General features: G+C 33.2%; 2 protein-coding genes across 2 annotated transcripts; both read right to left on the reverse strand.

The window, feature by feature from the left end:
• Window positions 1-11398, reverse strand: LOC131852375 (BAG family molecular chaperone regulator 2-like). The gene is made up of 4 exons (XM_059203047.1): window positions 11171-11398; window positions 5909-6051; window positions 3563-3675; window positions 1-766 (listed from the first exon to the last, which is right to left on the reverse strand). Exons 1-4 carry the CDS (start codon window positions 11275-11277, stop codon window positions 527-529), a joined length of 603 nt encoding a protein of 200 aa, XP_059059030.1. The 5' UTR covers window positions 11278-11398; the 3' UTR covers window positions 1-526.
• Window positions 11399-12283: 885 nt separating this feature from the next.
• Window positions 12284-24497, reverse strand: LOC131852378 (protein FAM91A1). The gene is made up of 19 exons (XM_059203054.1): window positions 24288-24497; window positions 23990-24074; window positions 23294-23401; window positions 22539-22640; window positions 21562-21743; window positions 20572-20672; window positions 19216-19393; window positions 18503-18636; window positions 17748-17850; window positions 17055-17162; window positions 16886-16972; window positions 16598-16776; window positions 16193-16359; window positions 15334-15561; window positions 14720-14866; window positions 13733-14394; window positions 13480-13583; window positions 13173-13242; window positions 12284-12796 (listed from the first exon to the last, which is right to left on the reverse strand). The coding sequence occupies exons 1-19, from the start codon at window positions 24357-24359 to the stop codon at window positions 12686-12688; spliced, it is 2928 nt and encodes a 975-aa protein (XP_059059037.1). The 5' UTR covers window positions 24360-24497; the 3' UTR covers window positions 12284-12685.
• Window positions 24498-24568: the final 71 nt, after the last annotated feature.

A 24568-nucleotide genomic window follows, 5' to 3' on the forward strand; every position in this document is an offset into this window, starting at 1 on the left:
ACACACAAATAATCCGTGTCTGTGCACACAAATCTAAGTTATAAATAGTTTCAATCTATTTAATAATACATTCATGTACACTAACATTATCACTTATAATTTACCACTGAATGAAACTTATAGCCAAATATTTCTAATATAATTTTGATGAGAAAATTAGGCTATTTGCATGTCAACTTTGTTGCAATAGTAGTTTTTTTTACACAATTGTAATTTAAAGATATGCACTAAATACAGTGAAATATGTTCAACTATTATTCTATACTGCCGTTATATATCTCGAGCAATTTAATTATATTTACTTATACAAAATTAAATCAACTAATTTTATATTAGACTATACCAAAGACGAAAGTAATAGATAATGTACAATTAGTAACCTAGATCACTTGAACGCAACACTAATAGGCAATTAGAAGGAAAACGTATCACTGTCGGTGGTCCAACGCTGCACAAATAAGAGGCTGGCAATATAAACAAAGAACACTCAGCGTATGACAAGCTTGTTACGAATCAAGTCCTCGACTCACGAACACGTAGTAACGTTCAACTTGGCAAAATAATCTAGGAGGCCCTGAAGACGTTTCTTGACCCGTTTCTGGTCGTCCAGCGTACAGCCCAGGATGGCGGTCTCGAAGTTCTTGTCGGTACCGGTGCTGGGGTCCGGCTGTGAGGTGCATGCATTCATATACATCTGACAACGCGTGTGTGCAACCACTGCGTCTTCTTGTACAGACACTACCAGTTGATCTATGTACATGTTTACCTGAAAAAATTAATGTTCAATTGGTATAATTTAATTTTTATAATTAAATAAACTCAATTTCGAGCTCATTTTGTAGCATTTTTTTTTTGTATTATTGCCCCTGTCACTAAGATTAAGTTTAAATTGAACAAGTAACTAGGTACTTCACATTAATAGCTAGTTTCTTATACTAAAAAGTAAATATTTATAATTATATAATAATATATATTTTGGTCCCCACAACCATAAAGGCCAAAACTATAAACATTTTTAACCATAAATACGACCCACACTTTTTTTTCCTTTCTTCCCGGATGTCAATTTCCAGGCTTTCTACTTTTTTGAGGGACTATTCTAATATATATATATATATACTAATTCCACAGTTTACATTTTCGGACTTATTGTAATATTAAAATGAAATACCAATAAGTTAGAAAGTAAGAACTTTCTAACTTATTGGTATTTCATTTTAATTTACATTTTGCCTCTTTTCTCTTTACATTTCCTTATCCTCTATTCCTATTTCTGCTCTGTTTGCTATTCTTACTTTACTTTACACTTGTTCTATTTTAACCGACTGTATAGTCACTATACATCGTAAAATATGCTTACTTGCTATTGGTCTTTGCAACTTTTTCTATTATTTTTCTGGCGACGATACGACCCACACTACTTCCATTAGCAAAATACTATAATATAATGTTTATTGTACATGATGGTAAAATCAGCTAGTCTTATGGGATATTACACTATCAAAATGTATATCGTCTGTGACCCAATTACATAATATTCATAAAGTTTTACGATATGTTGTTATATTTAGGAGTAAACAATATAGATCAGTTACCACCTACATCTTTTAAATGCCATAAACTTTAGTGCTAACTCAAATTCAAATTCAAGTTCAAAATATCTTTATTCATGTAGGTCTATTACAGACTCTTATGATATGCCAAATCTACCGTCAGTTCGGAATGATTTCGAGATGAGAAGAACTGACAAGAAACTCAGCTCGTATTTTTTTTTAATGTTGTACATATTTACAATAATACCTATACCGAGGGTTACGAATACTACCGGTATTATTTTAATGAAAGAGTAACAAACATACATAACTCACAAACTGTCTCATTTGTTTTGGAATATACAGGTGATAATACCCTGTAACATTTGGACCAGAAACAAATTAATGCTGCTGGAGACGAGAGGATGAATTAGATATGGCCACACACAAAAAGGATATGAGGAACTTTCGTTTCCCTCTGGAATGCATTAGAAATTTCCAATAGAAAGGTATTACCCATGTTTTAATGTTTAGTCATGAACTAGGTGTAAAAAAATGTAATTTAATTCCGGACGAAAAGATGATGATAATAAAGAAAAAAATAATTACACGAAAATACATACTTAAATAAAATAAATGTATAAATTAATTATTATAATTATTTATTGTAATACATTGTCATACAGTCGTAACGTCAAACATACATTTCGTACATACAGTACGAAACTGTTAATATACCTACATAATGTACAGAACCTATTTCGTAATGTAAATTAAACTTCTGTGCAAAATAGATCTGAAACTGATAATCAATAATTACAACACGCCGCGAGTACAATATCAAAACACTATACACGCACTTCCTCATTAGGGGATTTACCATAGTTTTTCGTTGTAGGGGAAACATAACAAGGAAATTCTGAAGTGAGATGACCGCCAGATGATTCAATAATGGATTCTGTAGAAAATTTCACGTGTTCCCTAATTATCTAATGCAGTCAGTCATACGTGGTTTTTTGAAATTTCTATACACTGCTGTTTATAGAAACACTTACTTGAATATAGCATTGTTTTTTCTATAGACCATTCGGAATAGAAATTCAGAAAAAAAATAGAAAAAAGTTTGTGTATTGCTGTTTTAAACAAAGTACCAAATAACAGAAATTCCTAGGAGTCAATATTATATTTTTTTAATACAAATATAGAAAATAATCTTTATCGCGGAAGACTATAATGTTATCTAATTGTTTACGTCATTGTCCTCTTCAGACGAGAAAATTTATTAAATTAAAAAGAGTACTATATCCTGAATACTAAAAGACCGCACTACCGGCACGACAGTTATCTTAAACGGGATGGTCAGAGACATGTCGATTGTCGAAATGACATGTTAACCGCAAAACCGCAGTGCTTTCTTCTAGAAAATTATATTATTTATTATTTATTTATACTCTACATTGCACCAGATACAGAAAATAGTTAAAAGAATAAAATTACATGAACTAATACAACAGATGGTCTTTTCGCTATAAGCAATCTCTTACAGACAACCTGGTAGATGAGTATATTTACATATAGAGAAAAGGATTTGTACGCACATTAGTCATTTATTATATTTAAAAATAATACTATAATAATAATATCACTAGACAATTCATACAGCGTCATGTAGTACCAAGCTAAGCAGAGCTTGTGTTATGGGTACTAGATTATGATATTAATACATAATACTTTAAAAAATACATACCTACATGATAAACATAGAAAACGCCCAGAGCGATACAAACAATAATACTCATGAATACTAATGTTTGTACCGTGCGAGGAATGGAATCTGCGACCATCGGAAACCACCACAGCCGTCAAAATAAATAAAATAATAATATACACATATACATATTATAGACATGCATACTATGTTACACATTGATATAGTAGACTATCGAATCGAGAGTGAAGCAGTTCAAGGGACGATTTGCTTGTACAATGAAGGAATTAATGTAATATTTATTAGTTATCTTGAATATTACTTGATGCAGTGCCTCCTCCTGTTGCGAATCCCGGTCGGTCCTTACTGCCACCTCGACGGTCATCGCCCGCGCCAGGATCCGTTCAGCGTATCGCATTATGTCATCCTTGTCGCCTATAAACAAATATATTTACTTACATATAAGATTATATTTACATAGTATAAAATGAAGTCGCTTCCGCTGTCTGTTCGCTTAGATCTTTTAAACTACACAAGATTTTAATGCAGCTTTTAGCAGTAGATAGAATGATTCAAGACGAAGGTTTATATGTATGATACATGTACGCTCGCGCGAAACAGGGGCGCGTAGCTAGTAGTAAATAATAAAAGTAGTAAAAAACATATTCAAATTTAAAGAATATTTTATTCAAATAATTTTATTCAATTTGTATTTAAAATAAAAACACTTTATGAAGGTAGTGTTTAAAAATTGTTGGAATTGTCAAGTGAATATAAATTCCCTGTCATAAAGAATTTTATTTTTCCATATCAGAACGTGACTATACTAAACTTTGCAACCGGATACTCTTACCACTGTAGGTAGTTAGAGCAAACGTGCTAATCCTCGCCTTTGCTCGTTCAATATTGCTTTAATAGTATTTAGGATAAACATACAAAGATTTTTTGCGAGCATTCAATTTATGCGATCCTTAACGAACTACATATTTACGAATAATTTATTATACGGATCTTTTGTTGTTTTTAATCTAAACTTACATGGTATTTTTTCTAGCTGTGTATGACTTTATAATAATCGACTCCATCTTATCAATACTACATGCATTTTCATGTCGGTTTTTTTGCATCCTTTAACCTTTATATAACTATTATTTATATCACTACCACGGCGTGCCTACTGTTTATTCTACTGTACTAAATCGGGCAAAAAACCTAAGTATTCATTTAGAATAAAATCTATCTATCTAACAAATTTCATTCCAATCCGTCCAGTAGTTGAGTGGACGAGTAACATAATATATCCTCACTTTCACGTTTGTAATAATAATAGGATTAGGTTGTTAGGGCTAAGTATATCAGACGGCCTTGTAGCACTGCGACCTTCGGCGGTCTATTGTGCTCGCTTTGTGTGTTTATAATTATTGTCACTAATAGTTTGCACTGGTCATTATGGCTACTTTCTATCAGGTAGGTCCATGTCAGAAAATATATAGGATTATTTTGCTGCAGAATACGACACAAAGGCTTCGCATACAAGTTACAATTAAAAAATCTCTTTTGCATTTTAAACAAACACAGACATGCCTTTGTAAAAATAACAGGTAGATCGCTGTCTGATTTTACAGACAATGTAAATAGTCTTAGGCGGGGAAGTAAAGGCGATTATTGTAAAGCCTATAGCTTGGACTTTGATAACGGCTGGATCTCCAGACAATATATACTGGAAATTACTAATTAATTGCGAATTCTACGTGACGAAACAATCTGATACAGAAGCTTTCATCAGCATTCTAATAATAGTTTCGTTGTCACCAAACGCAGTAACTAACTTGCATAAGAAACATAATTGCGTTGCATTTTAAATTGTGTTACATCCCATTACATAACTTTCACGTGCATAGTCTAAGTCGGTAGGTACCGTACGATGTAGAAACCACACCCATAGATCATTTATAATGTAGGTACCTATGAATCTAGTAGGTACATAGAATTGACACGTGTATGATATTAGTACAACCACAGATAACATAATGTTACATAGTACTACGTACAATATATCTACTTGGATACTTAATATTTCCAGCACATGGTACTGAATTATATGAAGCTTCTTGTCGACGAAAAACTAGGGGATTTTTTTGTTTGTAATTTTATAATATTTGTTTATTTAATAGTCGAGAAATTATGTGAGGACAATTTGTTATTTTGCATGCATCTGCATGCATCATGCATTGTATGCTAAAAATATTATATGATTCGAATAAAATTTTACACACATATACGTTATACAATCATCAAATAATATTCTAAATTAATACTATTACCTGATTTCACGCATGCACGGAATGTAGCTAGTGCTATAATTTAATTTTTTTTAAACTGAAATAGTAAATAAGCTACACGAACAGAGCTTCGGTCATCACATTACTATTGGCACCTGTGATACCACACGTGCGTTGCCATTCCAGAAGACTAAGATGTCATGCCTCTTATCACTTATCCTATAATTTCACTGCCTAATCCACACTGTCCCACTAAAATACTGCTCACAAATAAATCTGCTTGGCGGCTGAAATAGGTGAGACTCAGGTACCCACGCAGACAAGTGTTCACAGTCTTCTTCTGATATTGTCAACGTTAGAGAAGAATTATTTAAATGGGAACTTACATTCGGTGACATCGTTTAGCAGGTCTGAATGCTTGACGCTATCCAATGTGGAGAGTAGGGAGTCCCTTTCTTCCTCGATGCGCACTGTGTCACGTCGCAGTCGCTCTACACGCATCTCCACTTGGTCCAGAACAGCAATGAGTCTGTGCGAAGTACGTTCACATTTAGCATTCTTTTTACTTTCCATTTTGGACGATTCCATTCGACACCAACCGGCCAGACGTAAAGCACGAATACTCTTAGTGAAACACATTATACATATGCTGTCCTAACGAAACGCGTTCGGATTTTCCGTGTAAGTACGTATTCGTTGCAAGATCCGAAACATTAATGGGAAGTATCACATTTGCCAACACCTTTATATACAGTGTAGCGTTACAAAGTAATAAGGTACATTAATGTTTTTTTATGGTATTCCCATTTCTATAGTCTATAAAATTTCATAAAAATATCGTATTGTTAGTAATATAGTAGTCCAGTTGCTGGCAATGTCAGGTCGATCTCCACGAGTTTTTCCCAGGAAAAAATCGACCATGGGTAACCATGGCTCATTCCTGGTAAATTAGCTATAACGCGGTAACTGTTCTGACTTCAGAGGGGCCTCACTATCATAGGTATATCGTTAGAGCAGGTGGGTAAAGTAAGGGGATAGTGCTATCCCTTTATCATCTACTAGAAAACTTTGTTTTGATATTACAAGAGCTATATATTGATATCAAAACCGCTCATGCACTAAAATATTATCTGTAGTACAGTTTTTATCAATCTCCTGAATATTTATCGACACAAATTTCACCATCACCGGATATGTATCTTTACCTATAGTTTTATAATTTGTTATTTTACTGCATAAATAAATTATCTATATAAAGGTTTACCAAGTCTAAAGTTAGTTAGTATTTTTGAAACTTTCACGAAGAAACAAATTGGAAAATAAATATGTAATTGGTCGCAAAGAAAACTATTATTGAAAGATTTTTTAATAGATACGAACCCAAGAAAAATAATTGCACCCAAAACAATCATTATTAAAATTAATAAAATTTGGATGGATATAATTAATGGAGCACCCCGTCTTTGCTGACGGTATACGCTGGCGAGGCACCAGTGGAGAATGATAAGATGAACCATGATAAATTCTAAATGGGCTAACTGACCTGACCTCATGTTCATCTTATAATCCTCCACTGGTGCCTCGCCAGCGTATAATTCGATAATTTTAATAATCATTGTTTTGGGTTAATTTTATTTTTATTGGTTTTGTATCTATTACGTTTGTAAAATCCCTCAATAATAGTTTTCTCATATATTTACCATGTACTGGCAGTGACCAATTACATATTGTAATACCAATTTATGTATACATAGGTATTAACGCGCTCCCTTCGCGTCTTCGTAAGTACTTACTAAAGCGCCTCTATTAATTCCGACCAAGCGCAAATAAAAGGAAAATAAATACTTTCTCGCGACTAATGTTTAAAGTGAATGTATCGATAGTAAAAGGCCCGTCGTGTAAAATCCCAAAACCACCGATAACATGTTGTTATTAAGTACGATTTATTATTTCAAGGAAATTGCTATTTACTTCCTGTAATTTAATTTTAAGTATCGTATTGTTAGTGGGTATTTTTGTAACATCTATTTGTTATTAATGGGTCTGGGTGTTTTCTATGTATAAAATATATTTATTTAAAAAAATATATCCATGTATTTATATCAGTTGTCTAGTATCCATAAAACATGCTCTACTTATCTTAGTACTTAATGGCGCTGTGTGAATTGTATGACAATCTTTAAATTTATTATAATCACAGCCGTAATTTTTATATGATACGCAATTAAATATGTATGTGATTGAGTCATGAGATGAGCATCCATCGATCCTTTAAATGAATTTTGGGATCAGGACACCAAAGATCGCCCTACACGGCTTTTACCTGTGTTGAGCCGCCATTCAAAAACCTTCCTTTTAAAATCAGCTCCAACATCAAGTTTATAAAATCTTCTTATAAAAAATGTGTGAAAGAATAAAGAAAACAACATAGGGATTACACGAATTATAATTCTATATTTTACTATTGGTGAATATTATAATTGGCATAGGACAATTCAATATGATCAGTAACATATCACATCGTACCGTACACCACAAACAAAATTACACCGAAAAATGTGCCTAAAAGAACATATAAATCAAATATCTTATTTTGACTGTCATTTCTTTTATTTTATTAGTTGAGATGAGTTAATAATTAAGCTAAATTGAATAGATTTTATTAAAACCAATTAATAATATCTATAATTTGTTTATACAATCATAATTACGTAATTAAGATTTTTCCCATACCTAATAATTCAGGTACGATATAATTTAATACTCTGTGTATTAGATCATAGATACAGAAAAAGGAGTGTTTGTCTCAAATTACATTCAAGATAATAGGTGTCGGATAGCCGTGGTAACACTGCAATCTATTCGATATTTGCACATCTAAGTGAAAAATGAGATGCGTTGTCTTATGTTTGAATTATATTAAGTTACTAGCTGTACGGCAAACGTTGTTTTGCCATATAAATTAAAATTGCTATTCAAAAATAGGGGTTGATGCTAGAAGGGGGAAAATTTAGGGTTGTATATATTGTTGTATTTTTCAATCCTAAATAATATAATATTGTCGAAAAAAAATATATTTAGGGGTGGATATCCCTTACCACTTAGGGGTATAAAAATAGTAGCCCATTCACAAGCCTACTGAATATGCATATAAAATTTCATAAAAATTGATCAAGCCATTTGGGAGGAGTATGGTAACTAAAATTGTGACACGAGAATTTTATATATAAGATATGTACCTAATGGAAATTGAAATTGTGGGAATATCTAAATAATTAATTATACAGAGTTACATATATATACCTACATTATACCAGCTAACCCGCGCAACGTACTATACATCACACATACTTGACATTTATCATTATATTTCGCTCAATTTGTATAATAACTTTGAAATTATAGTCTATGTGTTAATATACTCATTTATAAGCTACCAGGAAGGATGAGAAAATGACATTATATACATACAATTAATATGATAGTATAGTAGTATAAAACTAATTGCTATAGGCAATAAGGGCGACATTTACCAACTATGATAATATAATAATATCCCTGGACAATTCACAGACCACCATCTAGTCACAAGCTAAGCGAAGTTTGTATTATGGGTACTAAGACAACTGATGTAATATAGATTTTTTTTCCAAACACATATTATACACAGAAAACACCCAAACCAAACCAAAATACATAGAAAACATCAAAATGATACAACCAATCATACTCATGAAGACAAATGTATGTACCGTGTGAGGAATTGATCAAGAACCACCGGAAGTAAAGCATTGTATTTTTTCCACTAGATTTGTACTTATACTATTTAAGTATATTATTTCCCTATGACAAACTTTCATATCCCTTACAACTCTTTTTTCACTTTAAAAATACTAGCCTATGTACTTTCTCAGGGTCTAGACCAAAGTCTCAGGGTCTAGTGTACCAAATTTCATTCAAATTGGTTCAGTAGTTCTGGGGTGAAAAAGAGATAGACAGAGTTACTCTTGCATTTATAATATTAATTAGGATTATATTGGCTTACACTAAAACAAAAACAACTAAATAAGATATGAATGAAATAACTCAACAACTGAAATAAAACTAATCATACTATTGTCATTATGATCAATTAATTGTAAAATTTATTTTATCCCAATCAGGCAAAGGAAGAATAGGATGACAGAAAAAAAATGGGCTGATGATATAAAGAACAATGAGGGAAAAGATTGGATGCCAACTGGCATGGATAGAATTGGCATAGGACAGAGGAAGCTTTTCATAACAAGAACAATAGATAAACCAAAAATATGTTGAAAATTTGTTATGTGGAAGTAGAAGAAGAAGTTAAAAAAATATTATAATAATAAGACACTGGGAATATGTCTACATAATGTAATACTATTGAAACTATAACTATTACAATATGTAATTGAGTGTACTTATGACAACTTTTACTAAGTTTTGTAAAACATCTATTGTAATTATTTTCATGTGTGATGGTGTAATACATACACATAATGCATGTGATCTGATTAAGTAAAGGGAAGGAAGTATTAACACAATACTTATGTCCAACTTCCCATCTTTATAATATAAAAATATGCAAGTAAAGTTATTTAAGTTTCTAATTTACATTTATTCAAAATTAAATAAAATTTCTATTAAAAAAGGTGAACAATGTATTTTTTGAAAACTATATATTTTCTTAGGGACTGTGAGAATAAAATGCTACATCAAAATCAAAATTCAATTCATTTATTCATATAGCAATATAATATAATATTACAGCAGCTAATGAATGCAAAATTCTTTGTATTAATATTTTTTCCCCACTGTCCAGTTCAGTATACAGATTACAATGGAGAAGAACTGGCAAGAAACTCAACTAAATTTCTTTTCTTTTTAATGCCAGTTTATTTACATTGTATACTTATATTGGTATTGTATGTCTAACATTAAATGAAAATCCCATGCAGACTATTCCCATGCATGTTTGTCATTTAAGAAATTGTTTAGTGAGTAATACTTTACCCAATAAATATGATTAACAGACATTATTTAAAGATAAAGTTATGTGAATCATGTACATACATTTTATAAAAAAAATACTGTAAACTGATATTATGTGTTCAATACAAGTACAATTGAATTTAACCAAATACATTGGTATTAAAGTCAAAGACAAAAAAAACATAAGGTATTAAGGAATTGTAACCATTCTTTTTAAATTAATATATTTTGAAATAATCAAGTGTAATATATGATATTATTTATAGAGCATTAATTGTTTAAGTGACAGTAAGAAATATACAACTTATATGAATATCATGAATAACATTAATTAATTTACAGTTTTCTTTTCAAATCAACAACTACCTATTTCAGATTCTGACACAAAGAAAAATAATTATAGCAAGTCAAACATAACAAATTAGATAAAAATTGATTCAATATAACAAATTATGGTCGAAATATAATATATATGTGGGCGGTTTGATCATTAACTTTTTATAACTGGTACGCCAGCTTGTTGACCATTTTAGGATATTTACCACGTGTGGTACGTAAAGCGTTATACAGGTACCTGTATTAACTACGCAAAAGATTACAATAGAGTATAATAAGAGCTGAAACACTGTATGTACCTGTCTTTCGGTGGTTGAGGGCCTAGAGCTGACGACTCATCAATGAGAGGCAACCGCGAACCTTCGCCGGGATACGTCCAATCTGCTGCGAATTGATCAACCTCCATTGTTAGAGACTTGTCTGAATTACTTAAGGCCAGAGTTAATTCTTTTCTCTAGCCCTTAATTTTGAGTTGTTTTTATTTATTTACTTATTAATATATCATTCAACCAATTATAAATAAAGTGGTCAATCACAGAACTAACAAATTTTCATATGTCGTAGAGCAAGATATGTCAGTGTCAACTATGACAGCTGTCAGAAACAGAAACCAGTTCTGAAAATTTTTGGTTGATTTGATTATTTTAAGAACATAAATAGGTTCTCTCTGGTTTATGTAAAATTAAATAATATGTATTAAATAACATATATTTAATAGTTTTGTAGATTTACTAAGAATACTTCTTTTGTTCTCCGTTTTTTTCTACTATGTCACAGAAAGTAGAAATAAAACACTAACGACCTCGGTAGTTTAGCCGTTAAGTGCATTGCATTACTTCTAATGGTCGCGGGTTCGATTCCTTGCACGGTACAAACATTTTTATGGGTATGATTGTTAATATCTATCTGGGTGTGTTCTAAGTACCTTAAAATTTTAGGTTTCACTTTATAGTAGGTATTCATATTTCAATAAAAGCAATATATAATTCAAATAATGTATGAATGTTAGTCAGTAGTAACCATAATATTCAAAATTCATAAGCTATCTATCATCCATGTCTAAATAGGTTTTAAGCCAGACCCGAAGTACATCTCTAAGCAACCAATATCTATAGATTCCCTGCAACATTAACATCGCCACCTCAATTTGCAGAGGCATTTACATACATATATATAAGTTTGCCGATACGAACTAATCGATTGCTTTAGTTTATTGTTCTAAGCAACTAATATTGCTTTGGTATCGTTCTAACCAACAAATGTCCTTACAGTTCTTTGCGTTGTAGTCTGAAGCAATGAGTATGGTCACTGTCCATGAAAAGAACTTGAAATAAATGTTGCGTCGTATTGACATAAAATAACTACGTATCATTTTATCTTTTTTAATAACAATCTTTATTTATAAAGAACAAAATCATTATTTGCTACTGGGCAATATAATACTGATAAAATTAAAATTTTATAACGACAAGCGTGTCTACATAATCATAGTACAAAGAGAGTGTGATTACAGTTTATTATAAAATTGTTAAAAAAATATTGGTAACAAAAAACTAAAACATAAAAAAGAACATATTACAACCTAATTATTTTATATATATTTAACTATATTATAATATAACAAATATATTTCAAATTAATCACATAAATGTGTCATTAATAGAAAACAAAAAGAACATCTCTATGTGATATTCTATATTCACCACACTATTTCATTCAATCTCTAGTAAAGCTCAAAATTAATCACAAATATAACTGTCTCTTTCACACTATGGTGTCGATGGGTAAATATGGCGTGACCGGAGCAAGCAACATCATTTCCCACTCCACTCGCTTATACGTCCATTTTCAAATACGAGGCATTTCCTTGGCAATGGTACTAAACTACCCCGTTTTACTATTCCCATATCTTCACCTGGATAATACTAAAAAAAAAAAAAGATTATTTATACCTATTGTAATTTACAGACATTCAAATAAATAAATTGTTTTCTCAATAGTGTCGACATGTTTGTTATTTAGTTCTCCTTACATGTACTAGTAGAATAGTCGTTATCTCTATAAAATCGGCCCGTAACTCGAGTCCATGTGTTAACGCCGTGACATCCATACAGAGAATACCTTTATTCCATCTCATAGTCCGCGTGTCACTTAGGCCTGAGACGATAGTCGATCGAACTACATTTATCATAATTGCTATGTTACATAAACACTACACTATCTACTATTTACAATTCGTTTTATTGTATTGGAACATTATCTGCAAATGTTTTATTGATACATATAATTAGAACTACTTACCTGACATTGTGAAACAAACTTAAGTACGTCTGATTTGATAAAATCATTGTCTTCTTTAACTTTCTCTAATCTGAAAGTAATTTATAATTGTGTGTGTATTGCTTTATAATATAATTTATACATATTATTATAATACTAGAATATAATTGTTATATGTGCATTGTTGACACCACAGGCATCACAGGATAACTTGATATCCTTAGTGCTGTGTTTTTATATATGAAGGATGGTACCCTCTTACAATCTGATGGATCGTAAGCTTGTCTAACATTCAACTTATGTAAAAAAATTTTTTCTGTATACTTACAAATCAGGGAAAGTCATACGATCTACTATACACTGACATATTTTCTCGCAGAGAATTTCATCAAAGAGTGGAATGCCAAATTGGAGGTCCAATATAGTCCATTTCTGAAATAAAATAGTAAGATAACAAAGTTAATATTATCATATATAACAGAAAAGTAAGTGAATAAATAAATGTATTTCATTGCTATTTATGAATGTAAACCTTTGTAGTTCATTTGTACAAAATAAAAATATTAAAAAATAAAAATTACCTCTGGTTTACAGGATTCCTCGTCGGAGTAATTGTGCGCTATATCGACTCCACTATCGCCTTCAGCTGTCATCTCAGTCAACTTATCCGACAACTGAGTGAACATCGATATCGATTCTTCTGCAGGACTTAACAAATCGTTCAACATATTCATAGATTTCTCGCTTGGAGTCTGACTTCCCTTTTTACTATCAAACTTCAAATTCTCAATGCTGACCGACGATGAGTTTATAGGTACCAAATCATCTGAGAACGTAATAGATTCCTTGCTCAATGTATCGGTGGAATGCTTTTTACTGTCATCACTCTTTTTTAAATCTTCAATACTAGTTGATGAGGAATGTATAGGTATGATATCGTCGCTGCAAGCAATCGATTCTTTGCTCTGATGGGTCTGTTTAGGCTGGTCGTTAATAGCTAGGTTGTCAAGCTCTTCACATAGTAGCTGGCCTCCTTCAACACTCGTGAAACCATTAGCTGGGGAACTATGTTTACTATCGACAGTTGGTGTGACGGCAAAATGCGATTCTATGGGAGACTGTAGTCTAGCCGTTGCAGTTTTATTGTCTAATATTGACTTTTCATTTGAATCTGTAGATGTCACTGACATGTCACTTACTGGTTTCGCTACTCCACAGAATTCTTTCTTCTTTCGTACAGGTACTATGGAATATAAATAAAATTTAAATTAAAACAAAGTATTTAATAAATTTCCGAGTGATTTAAAAGAAAAATCTATAAAAGCCATTTCCAAATTGTAAAAAATGCTTTTACTTCATTGATTATTCTTTTTAATGAATGACAAATATTGTAGCCCAATTTAGAAATTATATTAGTGTCATTATCATAATTTTTATTATTATAATTACCCGGAAGGATATTATTATTAATTTATAGACAATACTTATTGTTAAGAAATAAGAAGTAAAAAAACAAAGGACGACAAAGTATTTGATAATTAATATGTCTATTATACAAATTTTAGTACCTAATTGGACGGTGGCAGGTGGGCGGGCGCAGCCGAGGTCTGGGACGCCTATGTCGGCGAGCGTCACGTACCCGGCCGAGCGCGACAGCCGCAGTCGAGAGACCAATCGCCGCAGACCAGCGTGACGGCTCCACAACGCTTGCGACTCTGATTTGACGAAATCTGACATTATGAAACGCTACTACCTTTTGTACTTATTACTAATATATCTTGCCGCGTCTTAACAAGTCTGCTTGTGACCATGACTACAACAACTACGACAACTCAGCCGATACGCCGAGTAGAATAAATAATAAGTTTACAATAAAATTATAACTACGCGCTTTTTTGAGAGATGTGGATCTTGAGTGTTTTAATTAAAAAATTCGAAAATTCTTGGCTATATTTAGCAAATTTTAATCATTTCAATTATGCAATAATTATATTATGTTAACAACGTTCAACGTTCTTTAAACAACGATGTTGCAGTGTTGCATTCTTATAAATAGATTTTAAATAATAATATATTCAGAAACGTGTATAAAAGATGAATTTCGTGTGTAAAATTGTCAAATAAATTCAAAGACGGTATATCAGTGTTACAATCATTTTAGGAAGCTGAACTAAAAACTTACCTGGACAACAACGTTCGCTGTCTGGCGGGAACATAAGGTGTCGCAGCGCAGGCGCATGCCGCACGCCGACAGCCTGCAGAAGTACGGGCGCCCGACGCAGCGCAGAGTTTGCTGCAGCCAGCGCTGCAGCAGCTGGAAGCTCACCTCCCGCACCCTCGGCGCCCCACCACCACACCGAGAGTCGCGCGTAGCCCAGCAACGGCCGCGGTACCATACGCAGCTGGGTGCCTACATACCAACAAGGCTAATTTTATTTATGACGTCATTATTAATTTTCGTTGACAGGCAAACCGAAATAGAGGTCGAATGGTCTGGTATCTATAATTACATTGAATTTTCTATAAATTTATATTGCTAAAATAATTAAACATTCATATAATAACCGTACTCAATATCAAATACTGAACTCGAAGCAACTATATTGAACTATATTAAAAATAGCTGTGTCTACATTTTGTAGGATATATATATTATGATATTACTGGCGCCGGCCCCACGTGCGGCAGGCCGCCGTCACACACACCGCAATACAAGGGAGTATACGGTGACGTACCCTTGGTGAGCAGCAGCGTGGGCGGGCCGTAGCCGGCCACGTGGTACAGGTAGAGCCGCATCCAGGGCTCCGCGGCCTCCGGGGGCGCCGGCCCCACGTGCGGCAGGCCGCCGTCACACACACCGCAATACAAGGGAGTATACGGTGACGTACCCATGGTGAGCAGCAGCGTGGGCGGGCCGTAGCCGGCCACGTGGTACAGGTAGAGCCGCATCCAGGGCTCCGCGGCCTCCGGGGGCGCCGGCCCCACGTGCGGCAGGCTGCCGTCACACACACCGCAATACAAGGGAATATACGGTGACGTACCCTTGGTGAGCAGCAGCGTGGGCGGGCCGTAGCCGGCCACGTGGTACAGGTAGAGCCGCATCCAGGGCTCCGCGGCCTCCGGGGGCGCCGGCCCCACGTGCGGCAGGCCGCCCGCCGCCGCGCCCGCGCGCGCCGCTCGGCCCAGAGGAGCCGTCGACACGGCCAACCTGCACCACACGTTACGTTATTGAAGTGAATCTTCTATATAGACGGGGTTCCGCTTCCTGGTCATACGCTGGTCCTTGCAGACCGCAGGGTACAGGCCTCGAGTTTGAGCCCCTCGACCGGGCATCTGGGGTGGACCCCTCCATATGGACAGGGTGTATTAGGCTTTTTCAGTAACGCGAGAGAAAAATTAAAGTTGCCATTACACTACCAATGAGGGTAACTAAAAGAAAAAGATACCTGTATTTAGTAGCCAGTAATCTCGTTCGTGCGGTAGTCCCTAAAGCATGCAGCGCTTCGCAGCGCAACAGGTCTAGAGGTTGCAGTTTCGGACGCAGCGTACGTAGTGCTATCCGCAAACACGCTGCAGCGGCTAAATATCGTCTTGCTTCACCTTCAATTTCTGGATCTGCCGCCACCTTAAAATCACAGATTATATTTAAACTTAACTTTCGTACTATATTATTCAAATTGGGAGTGTAATGCACAATTTACATTGACTAGGACATCATATACAAACATTAGTACCTTATCTAACTCCATAAGAAAACTGTCCAAGCTTTCATCACACAATTTGCCCACTTCAAATAAAGTTACTGCGTGACTCTTTAGATCCTGAAAGAAAGAAAAAAAATTGTAATTAATCGTTCCCGAAAATTAGGACAAACATTACTAAATACCATCAAATGTGCTATACCGGTGACAAATTCCCCATCATCAGATATGCAGCGAGAGTGGAATCGAAGAGAATAGCGACTCTCCGACCGCCACTGCTGCTCGGCGTATCCGTAGTTTCTTGATATATCTATAAAAATAAATACAATATAAATGAATTATCCAATCAATTCCTATTAAATGAAACCCGTAATTTCGCTTCCTAATTAAAGCATCGACTAACTCTACAAGCTTGCCTTGTAGTAATCATGTAAAGATCTACTCAGTGTTTCTAAGTATATAAATGTCTATCTCATCTTATATAAATGTTTAATTGGACTCTATTTTCCGTATTTACCTTCGCAGTTAGGGCGGCGAGTCAGTACTAGCATTATAAATATGAAATTTGTAAAGATGACTCAATATATTTCAAGGGCTTGTAGATTTAAATGTAATTTTGCATATCTCTCTTAGGATAATGTAATTTCTAGGACAACTAGGTTTGTTTCATGTGTGGTGTTTACACACCAGGTCACATTTTTTTGGAGTGGTGAACGATGAAGGTTGACCTTCGATGAAATTTTGGTCTCGATCAAGCCGTTTCGGTGGGGTAACGTAGACAGAGCTCAAATCTGATCTCTAAGATCGCTCCGCGCTTCGCGTTCCACTCAAGGCAGAGATTGTACAAATATGGACAAGAACCAACAATAATGTACGAGAATATGTGAGAATGTACCTGCCGAGATGTAGACGGTTCATCTTTTATAAGTACTGGTTCCATTTGTAGCGTGTCATCGTCGGCGTTTGGGTCAAATGTTAAGGGTGTTATTTGTCGGTACCTACAATTAGAAATATTAAAAGTTAGTGTCTGACATGGGGTTTATTTGATCCGGAAATATCAATTGTCTGTCTCAAATACTTGAAAATGCATAGAACTTTCAAATCAGTGTTCTTATAAACGAAAATATATAGTACGACTTTCAATATAAGGATTTATTTAATCGATTATTGTAATAGATACCAAGTTTGCGAGTAATATTAAAGTACCAATTAGTAAACACATCCGAGTTCTCAATTAATTGGTAATTTTTTTCAAACAGGTAGTTGCTCATCAGTATAAACTAAAAAAATCGCACTCACTCTTTACAAGAATAATAATGTAATAGTGTCAGTGTCACGAACAATGAATCCCTAAATATATTCTATTTTTAAACACCAAATCATATACATACAAGTACACTATTGACAGCCTCTGTGGCCTAGAGGATTAGCACACTGTCTTACTTTCCGATGGTCACAGGTGATTCCTCGCACGGTGCAAACATGACAGATTGTTTGTTTGTATTGTATTTGTATGAATATTAAAAAAAAATATCAGTTGTCTAGTATTCATTACAGAAGCTCTGCTTAGATTGGGTCTAAACTATGTGGATTGTCCAGAGTTGTTATTATTGCTGTAATAGATTACAAGTAGTGAAAATGAGTAAGTACGGCTGATGATGATGCGTGGTGACAGCGTCCCGCCACGAGGGGTGACGGTGCGTGAGTGGCGGCGGTTGCAGGTGACGGGCGAATCCCAGTCGGCAGTACAACGACACTGCCTGCTTCACCAGTTCACAGTCCACCTGCACAATACAAGGATTTGAAAAACTTGTTTCAAATACATTTTATCAAAAACATATCACGACAACCCTAAATAAATGGGATAAGCAAGAAACAGATGATGATGACGATAATGATATTTTAACAAATTAAGTGTTATTTTTCGGAGGACCATTTCATTAATGAATTTGTATTACCTTGTTTAATTCCACTGACTTTATAAAAAATTGTGGTCTCACACATAGTAAGATCACAAATTTTCACGACCTTCTATTTCTTCTAATTCTATTGGTGATCAAATTCTAATCGTTATTGAATCTACACCCAATTTATGAGTTTCGGTTCTGAACGAGGAATTGTAAAGTATTTAATAGTTCGAATATAGCTCGGAAGCCTGGTGTTGACTGCACGGCGACCAAATTAACCACTATGCATGCATATAGGTACATGCACACATAATGAAAAGTGGTGAATAGTCTTTCTTTCAATTATCAATTAAAAGTGTACATAAAATGATGAACAGCCAATCTAAAGTGACAATTGAAAAGTAGATGTCCTAATATTATAATACATACATGATGTGATATGCTATACATACTAACTTGTAAAACGGAAGCGAGCTCCGTGACGGAGGTATGTTCATCAATGGACACGAACACTTTATATAGCAACGTCTCAAAGTAATCGCCGGCGATGCGGTTCATTACGAACCCTTTCAGCGGCGGCACGGAGACTTTATCCGCAGCTGTTATTGGTACATCCAGGTATATTAGGCCGCGTCTAAAACATTCGTTTATAACAATTAATATTTAAAAATGCTTTTTTTATGAAACATTATTGTATTATTATACATTAGAATAGTAGCACATCTATTAGCACATATAATCATTTATGAATATAATGGTGTTCCCGCAAATGGTATAACTCTTACTCTGGAGGGACAACCTTGGTGGATGGGGATGAAGTCAAGTCAGTAAGCCAATCGTGGCGACCAGTTTAGATTATCCACGATAGTTTTCAGGTGGGACCGCGTGTAGTTCGATCTGATAGTGTACATTGCTAACAAATGAATCATTAGATATAATGAAAAGATTAACACAAAAAAATTTTGGCTTTGATGTTTATTACCAATGCTAATAGAAAGCAAAAGACGGGATATCAATTGTAATAAAATTTATATTGAGAACAGCTTTGATTAACAAAACAATTTTATAGCTGGCCTGTCATTACTTTTTTTTATAATTGGTATTACAAACAAAATGACGGCCTACCTAAGTAAGCAGTAACCGTCGCCTATATATCTGAACAACACTATGGACGTATAGTTATCCAGTGACGCCCATAATACCACTTGTTCATCTCATTACATACGACTAAAATATCGTCTCTTAACCTATGATTTCCCTATTCTGATATGTGGGATGATATTTGTTACGTATTCCCATACTGAATACTTATTTTATAATATCACATAAGTATTTTATTAGTGGGTCACTTAATTATCGTACACATTATATTGATATATAACTGTTATCTATCATTATCTATGTCTATATCGATGTATCAATAATACTAGTTGCGCCCGCGACTTCATGCCCGTGTTATAACAATAAATAAGATATGACGTCATGAAATTTTTTTTTAAAAATTAATAGGCGTCTGATTGAAAAATAATGAATTCACCTGTAATTTTATTAGCTTTATTAGCGTTATCTGAGGTGATCCATATATAATAACATATGTTGTGATATATTCTTCAAATATACTATTTTATTAAGCAAAACTTAAAGCTACTATTATGTAAAACTTTAACGCACAAGCAGACAAAAGGCAGTGTTCTCCTCGTTTTGGTATTACCATTTCATTATTATGTAAATATGTATATAATAAAATATTCTAAATTATCACAAAGTATACCCATTGGTAATGTATATGCTTCCATTATTGTGTTTATTTACCTGTATAAAGACCTGACGTTGTTGTAATCCAGCGTGCCAGCAGTTTGCGAGCCGCGGTCGATTAGCATATCTATAAGCGCCTTCTCGCTTTCACTCAATGGCTATTACAAAATGAGAATGAGCTGAGTAACATGCCAATTAAAACGACAATGTGGTTATGAATTGTTTTATAAATTAATTAAAATGGATTAATATAGTGTTCGCTACAAATGGCGCAGAATATGTTACAAGTCGTCATGCATGTTACTGGACCTAATATTACGTACGCATTTAGAAGTTAATAATATATATTCTTTCTTTATATATCTACAGTGCCATCCAATCCCACTAAATAGAGCTCGTGTTATGGTTACTGGACAACTAATAGAAATACCTTTTTTTTTATTGGGTGGTTTGGGTTATTGTCAGATGTTTGGACCTGTAGTACTACAATCTACATAGATCTATTGTGTTCGCCCATTTTCAGAGTCAACTAGACTTACTGGATATTCTTAGAAGCGATGGTCTTTATCTCCTCAGGATAGAGTGAAATACTTTAATACAATTATTTTTGTTGATAATATATATAGAAAACACCCAGACAATCCTTAACACGAATAATATTATTAGTACTACCGTAGAAATATAATCTGCAATGTGCTAAACCGCAAGAACACCGACTCTGTACAGACTGAATCTATAAATATCAACTGATATATTAGGTTTAGTCAGTTACAAAATAAAAATCACGATTTTGCTGCTATTTCCACATTATGGCTAATCAAATTCAGGCAATATTATATGAATCATAAAGTCCAGTATAGACTCTGCGCTATCTGTAACGATTTTAATAGTTCCTCAAAAAGATTACTTTCTTTTCATTACAGTGCACCATTTAATGCCTACATAATGTTATGTAATACCTTTTAGTTGTCAAATTTAATAATAAAAAAAAAGTTAATTCAAAATTATGATCAAGACAAATTCATTCCATACTCAAAAACTTATTACCTTAACATCTTCTTCGAGAACATATCCCAACTCGATCCGCCACCACGGCTGTATAGGGATGTTGAGAGGTACGCGCGGGAGTAATGCTCGTATCGCTTTTGAACGGCCACGACGACCCAGCGACCGGGATTTCGCTACTAGTTCCAAATACTCGTTACGGCCAATACCCAACAGCCGAAGACCTGTAAATGTGATATAGAAAAAATATTTTAACCTTTTCGTTTTAGTAGATTTTTTTTTCATGATATTATTTATTTCAAAACATTGAGCTGCAAATGTAATGTTTATTTGCTCTGGAACTTTGAGCCTCATCATAAGCCTCATAATCATATACCTTAGCTAATAAAAGTCAGAATAAAGGCCAAACAAAGATGAAGATCAATGCTACTCACCATTTCATTTAAAAAACTATTTAAATAATGAATTCTTTAATACTGAGACAAAATAAACAACTTTCAACTCATTGGGAACAAATATAAATCAATATATAACTTACAGTTTTTAATCAAGTTATTTAAACCAATAAATCATGTGGATTGAAAGTGATTAATTCAAGTAAATAATACTGAATTTACTTGAATTAATCACTTTCAAGTTTTAGTTCTGACTAACATTCTGTCATACACCCCATAACAATGTTGTTATGAAAACAAATAAATACAATTACAAAATTTAATAAATAAATATATTTTTATTAGACATTACTTGGATCTACATCTCCTTTTTTGTTTAAAAGATAACCAATTTCTATCGTCATTGTAAAATCTATTAACATCCATTGATCATGCCATAAATAAATATATTTTTATTAGACATTACATGGATCTATATGTCCTTTTTTGTTAAAAAGATAGCCAATTTATATCCTCATTGTACAATCTATTCCCTTTATCATGAATACCATATCACAACCATAAGACTCATAAAAAGGTAATAATCACACACTGTCCCATTAATACTAGTATGAATTTACTCACAATCAGCAGCTGTAAAGTTAGGCATGGTGTCATAGCTTTTCTCCGATTCAATCAACAATACCACCACTTCCACATAGTATATAAAAGGAGTAATCCTCAGTCCTAAAAATAAATAAAAAAAATATAATAACAATAAATATTAATAATGCTCCTGTAAACTGTTCAACAAGATGTGTTGCAATAAATTAAATTTATTGACAAAAAATAGACATACTTTTATCCATTTGTATTCCATGCTCCTATTACATTTCATTATATTCATATTATTCAAGAGCATACAAATTATCAAGTATAATGCCTTAACTTAATATAATTATATGTTGATTATAATGAAGATTATTTTGCAGTCTGTATATTATAATGTTTTTTAAATAGGGTAAGAATCTTACATATGGAAGATACACAAAATGTTACAATCGAAATTAATACATTACAGTATACTTTCTGTCATCAATACAGCATAATTCAGTGACTGATTTTACATTTTTAACAAATGAGTAAGTAATATCAGTAATATATATACACCAAAAGTGGAAGATATTAGTCCTTAGATGTAATATACAAGAAAAACATTCTGATTTTTATTTTATATGAAATCTATTTCGATACTTGTTTCCTTCTGTTTTCCTTATCTTCAATAAGTAGCTTGAAATATTTTTTTATAAATGAACATTGCTATTCCCTCAGTTTTGAACAATACTTTTGTTCTTTTGGTATTTCCTAATTAAAATACAAAAAGGAATGAAAAAATTTACCTTTAACAATCATGTCAGCTAAGTGATAGGGGTAGAGCATGAGTCTTTGTATGCTGCTCTGTACAAGGGTTTCATAGTACTTCCTCTCATCTTTCCGGACTGTTCGAACTACAAAAAAACCAAATATTATTCATGTGCCTAATTTAATACAATATTTTATTTCTAAAAAAGCAACCATATTTATTTCTAATAATTAACATCAGCATGTGTTATAAACAGAAATATTATTTATGAAATAATATTTAGTCTATATAAAAAATGTAAGTACATGTGACTTATATTTTTTAAACAGAGCAAATATTTTAAACCTGGCATAGAGACTATCAGTTTTAATATATGTATCGAAGCCTAACATGATGTCACACTCTTTTTCAGCAGTGCCTATAACAATTTATTATTTTGGTATTGTAACCTTTTTTTTTATAATTTATTATTTTTGTTTACATGGTCTTGTATTACATGACTAACTATATAGGTTTAGAATAAGTATGCACTGACTAGTTACCACTCCTAGTAAAAAATAGATTATTTTTAAGAAGAATAGATACTGAATGTAGATACATTTGTTCTGTCTGAGACAGATGCAACAGAAGATATTTTGCAATCTCAGAGATGCATATCATAAAAATTATCACTAGTAGTCAATATTTCAAGTGTGAAACTGATTTCTTATAGTGTAATATACCATATTCTTACCCAAACTTCCTCTGTACCGTATTTGATTCTTAATGCTAAACTCAAATATATATCGCTCATAGGCTTTAGGTGAATCGCCCAATAGCTGAAAAAATACCAAATATAGATACCACAAGGTTACACATTCATAGACTTCCGACATTTATTTAATATAGATATTTGTGACGTCATTGATATAGAAATGAGTTTGTTCCACAAAGAAATATTTACGATACATATTTGTCATTTTCATTCTTCCAAATAACAAAACGGATAAACATTGTCATGTTTTGGATTCAATTGCATATGATATGTTTACCTTTTTGACGCTCAAAGGCAATTGAGACCACAGAACTTTTTTTCTAATACATTCCTCTATTTCATCCTCCATGGTAATGGTATGTACGTTCAACACACTACATTGAACATAGAACGTTATATTAATATTATTCAAGTAAAATAAGACAAAAAGTTATATCGGAAAACTAAAATAGTAAATGCAACTATTTTTATGAAATATATTGTTCTACGTCAGTCGGGTTGGAAATAATTGTCAACATTGACAGCTACAATCAATCTCTATCAATAGCCGTCAATCAT

The sequence above is a fragment of the Achroia grisella genome, unplaced genomic scaffold (assembly GCF_030625045.1).
Source record: "Achroia grisella isolate CSIRO2021 unplaced genomic scaffold, CSIRO_AGI_Agris_v1 utg848, whole genome shotgun sequence".
NCBI lineage: Eukaryota > Metazoa > Arthropoda > Insecta > Lepidoptera > Pyralidae > Achroia > Achroia grisella.

Excerpts from the sequence above, each read along its gene's own strand:
- LOC131852375 (XM_059203047.1), bottom strand. The coding sequence starts at position 11,277 with ATGGAGGTTGATCAATTCGCAGCAGATTGGACGTATCCCGGCGAAGGT. Across the intron at positions 6,052-11,170 it reads CCTCAACCACCGAAAGACAG|ACTCATTGCTGTTCTGGACC; the intron begins GTACATACAGTG and ends TACTTCGCACAG. Across the intron at positions 767-3,562 it reads AGGAGGAGGCACTGCATCAA|GTAAACATGTACATAGATCA; the intron begins GTAATATTCAAG and ends TAATTTTTTCAG.
- LOC131852378 (XM_059203054.1), bottom strand. The coding sequence starts at position 24,359 with ATGGAGGATGAAATAGAGGAATGTATTAGAAAAAAAGTTCTGTGGTCT. Across the intron at positions 21,744-22,538 it reads TAACTTTACAGCTGCTGATT|GTCTTCGGCTGTTGGGTATT; the intron begins GTGAGTAAATTC and ends TCACATTTACAG. Across the intron at positions 14,395-14,719 it reads ACCTGCCACCGTCCAATTAG|TACCTGTACGAAAGAAGAAA; the intron begins GTACTAAAATTT and ends TATATTCCATAG.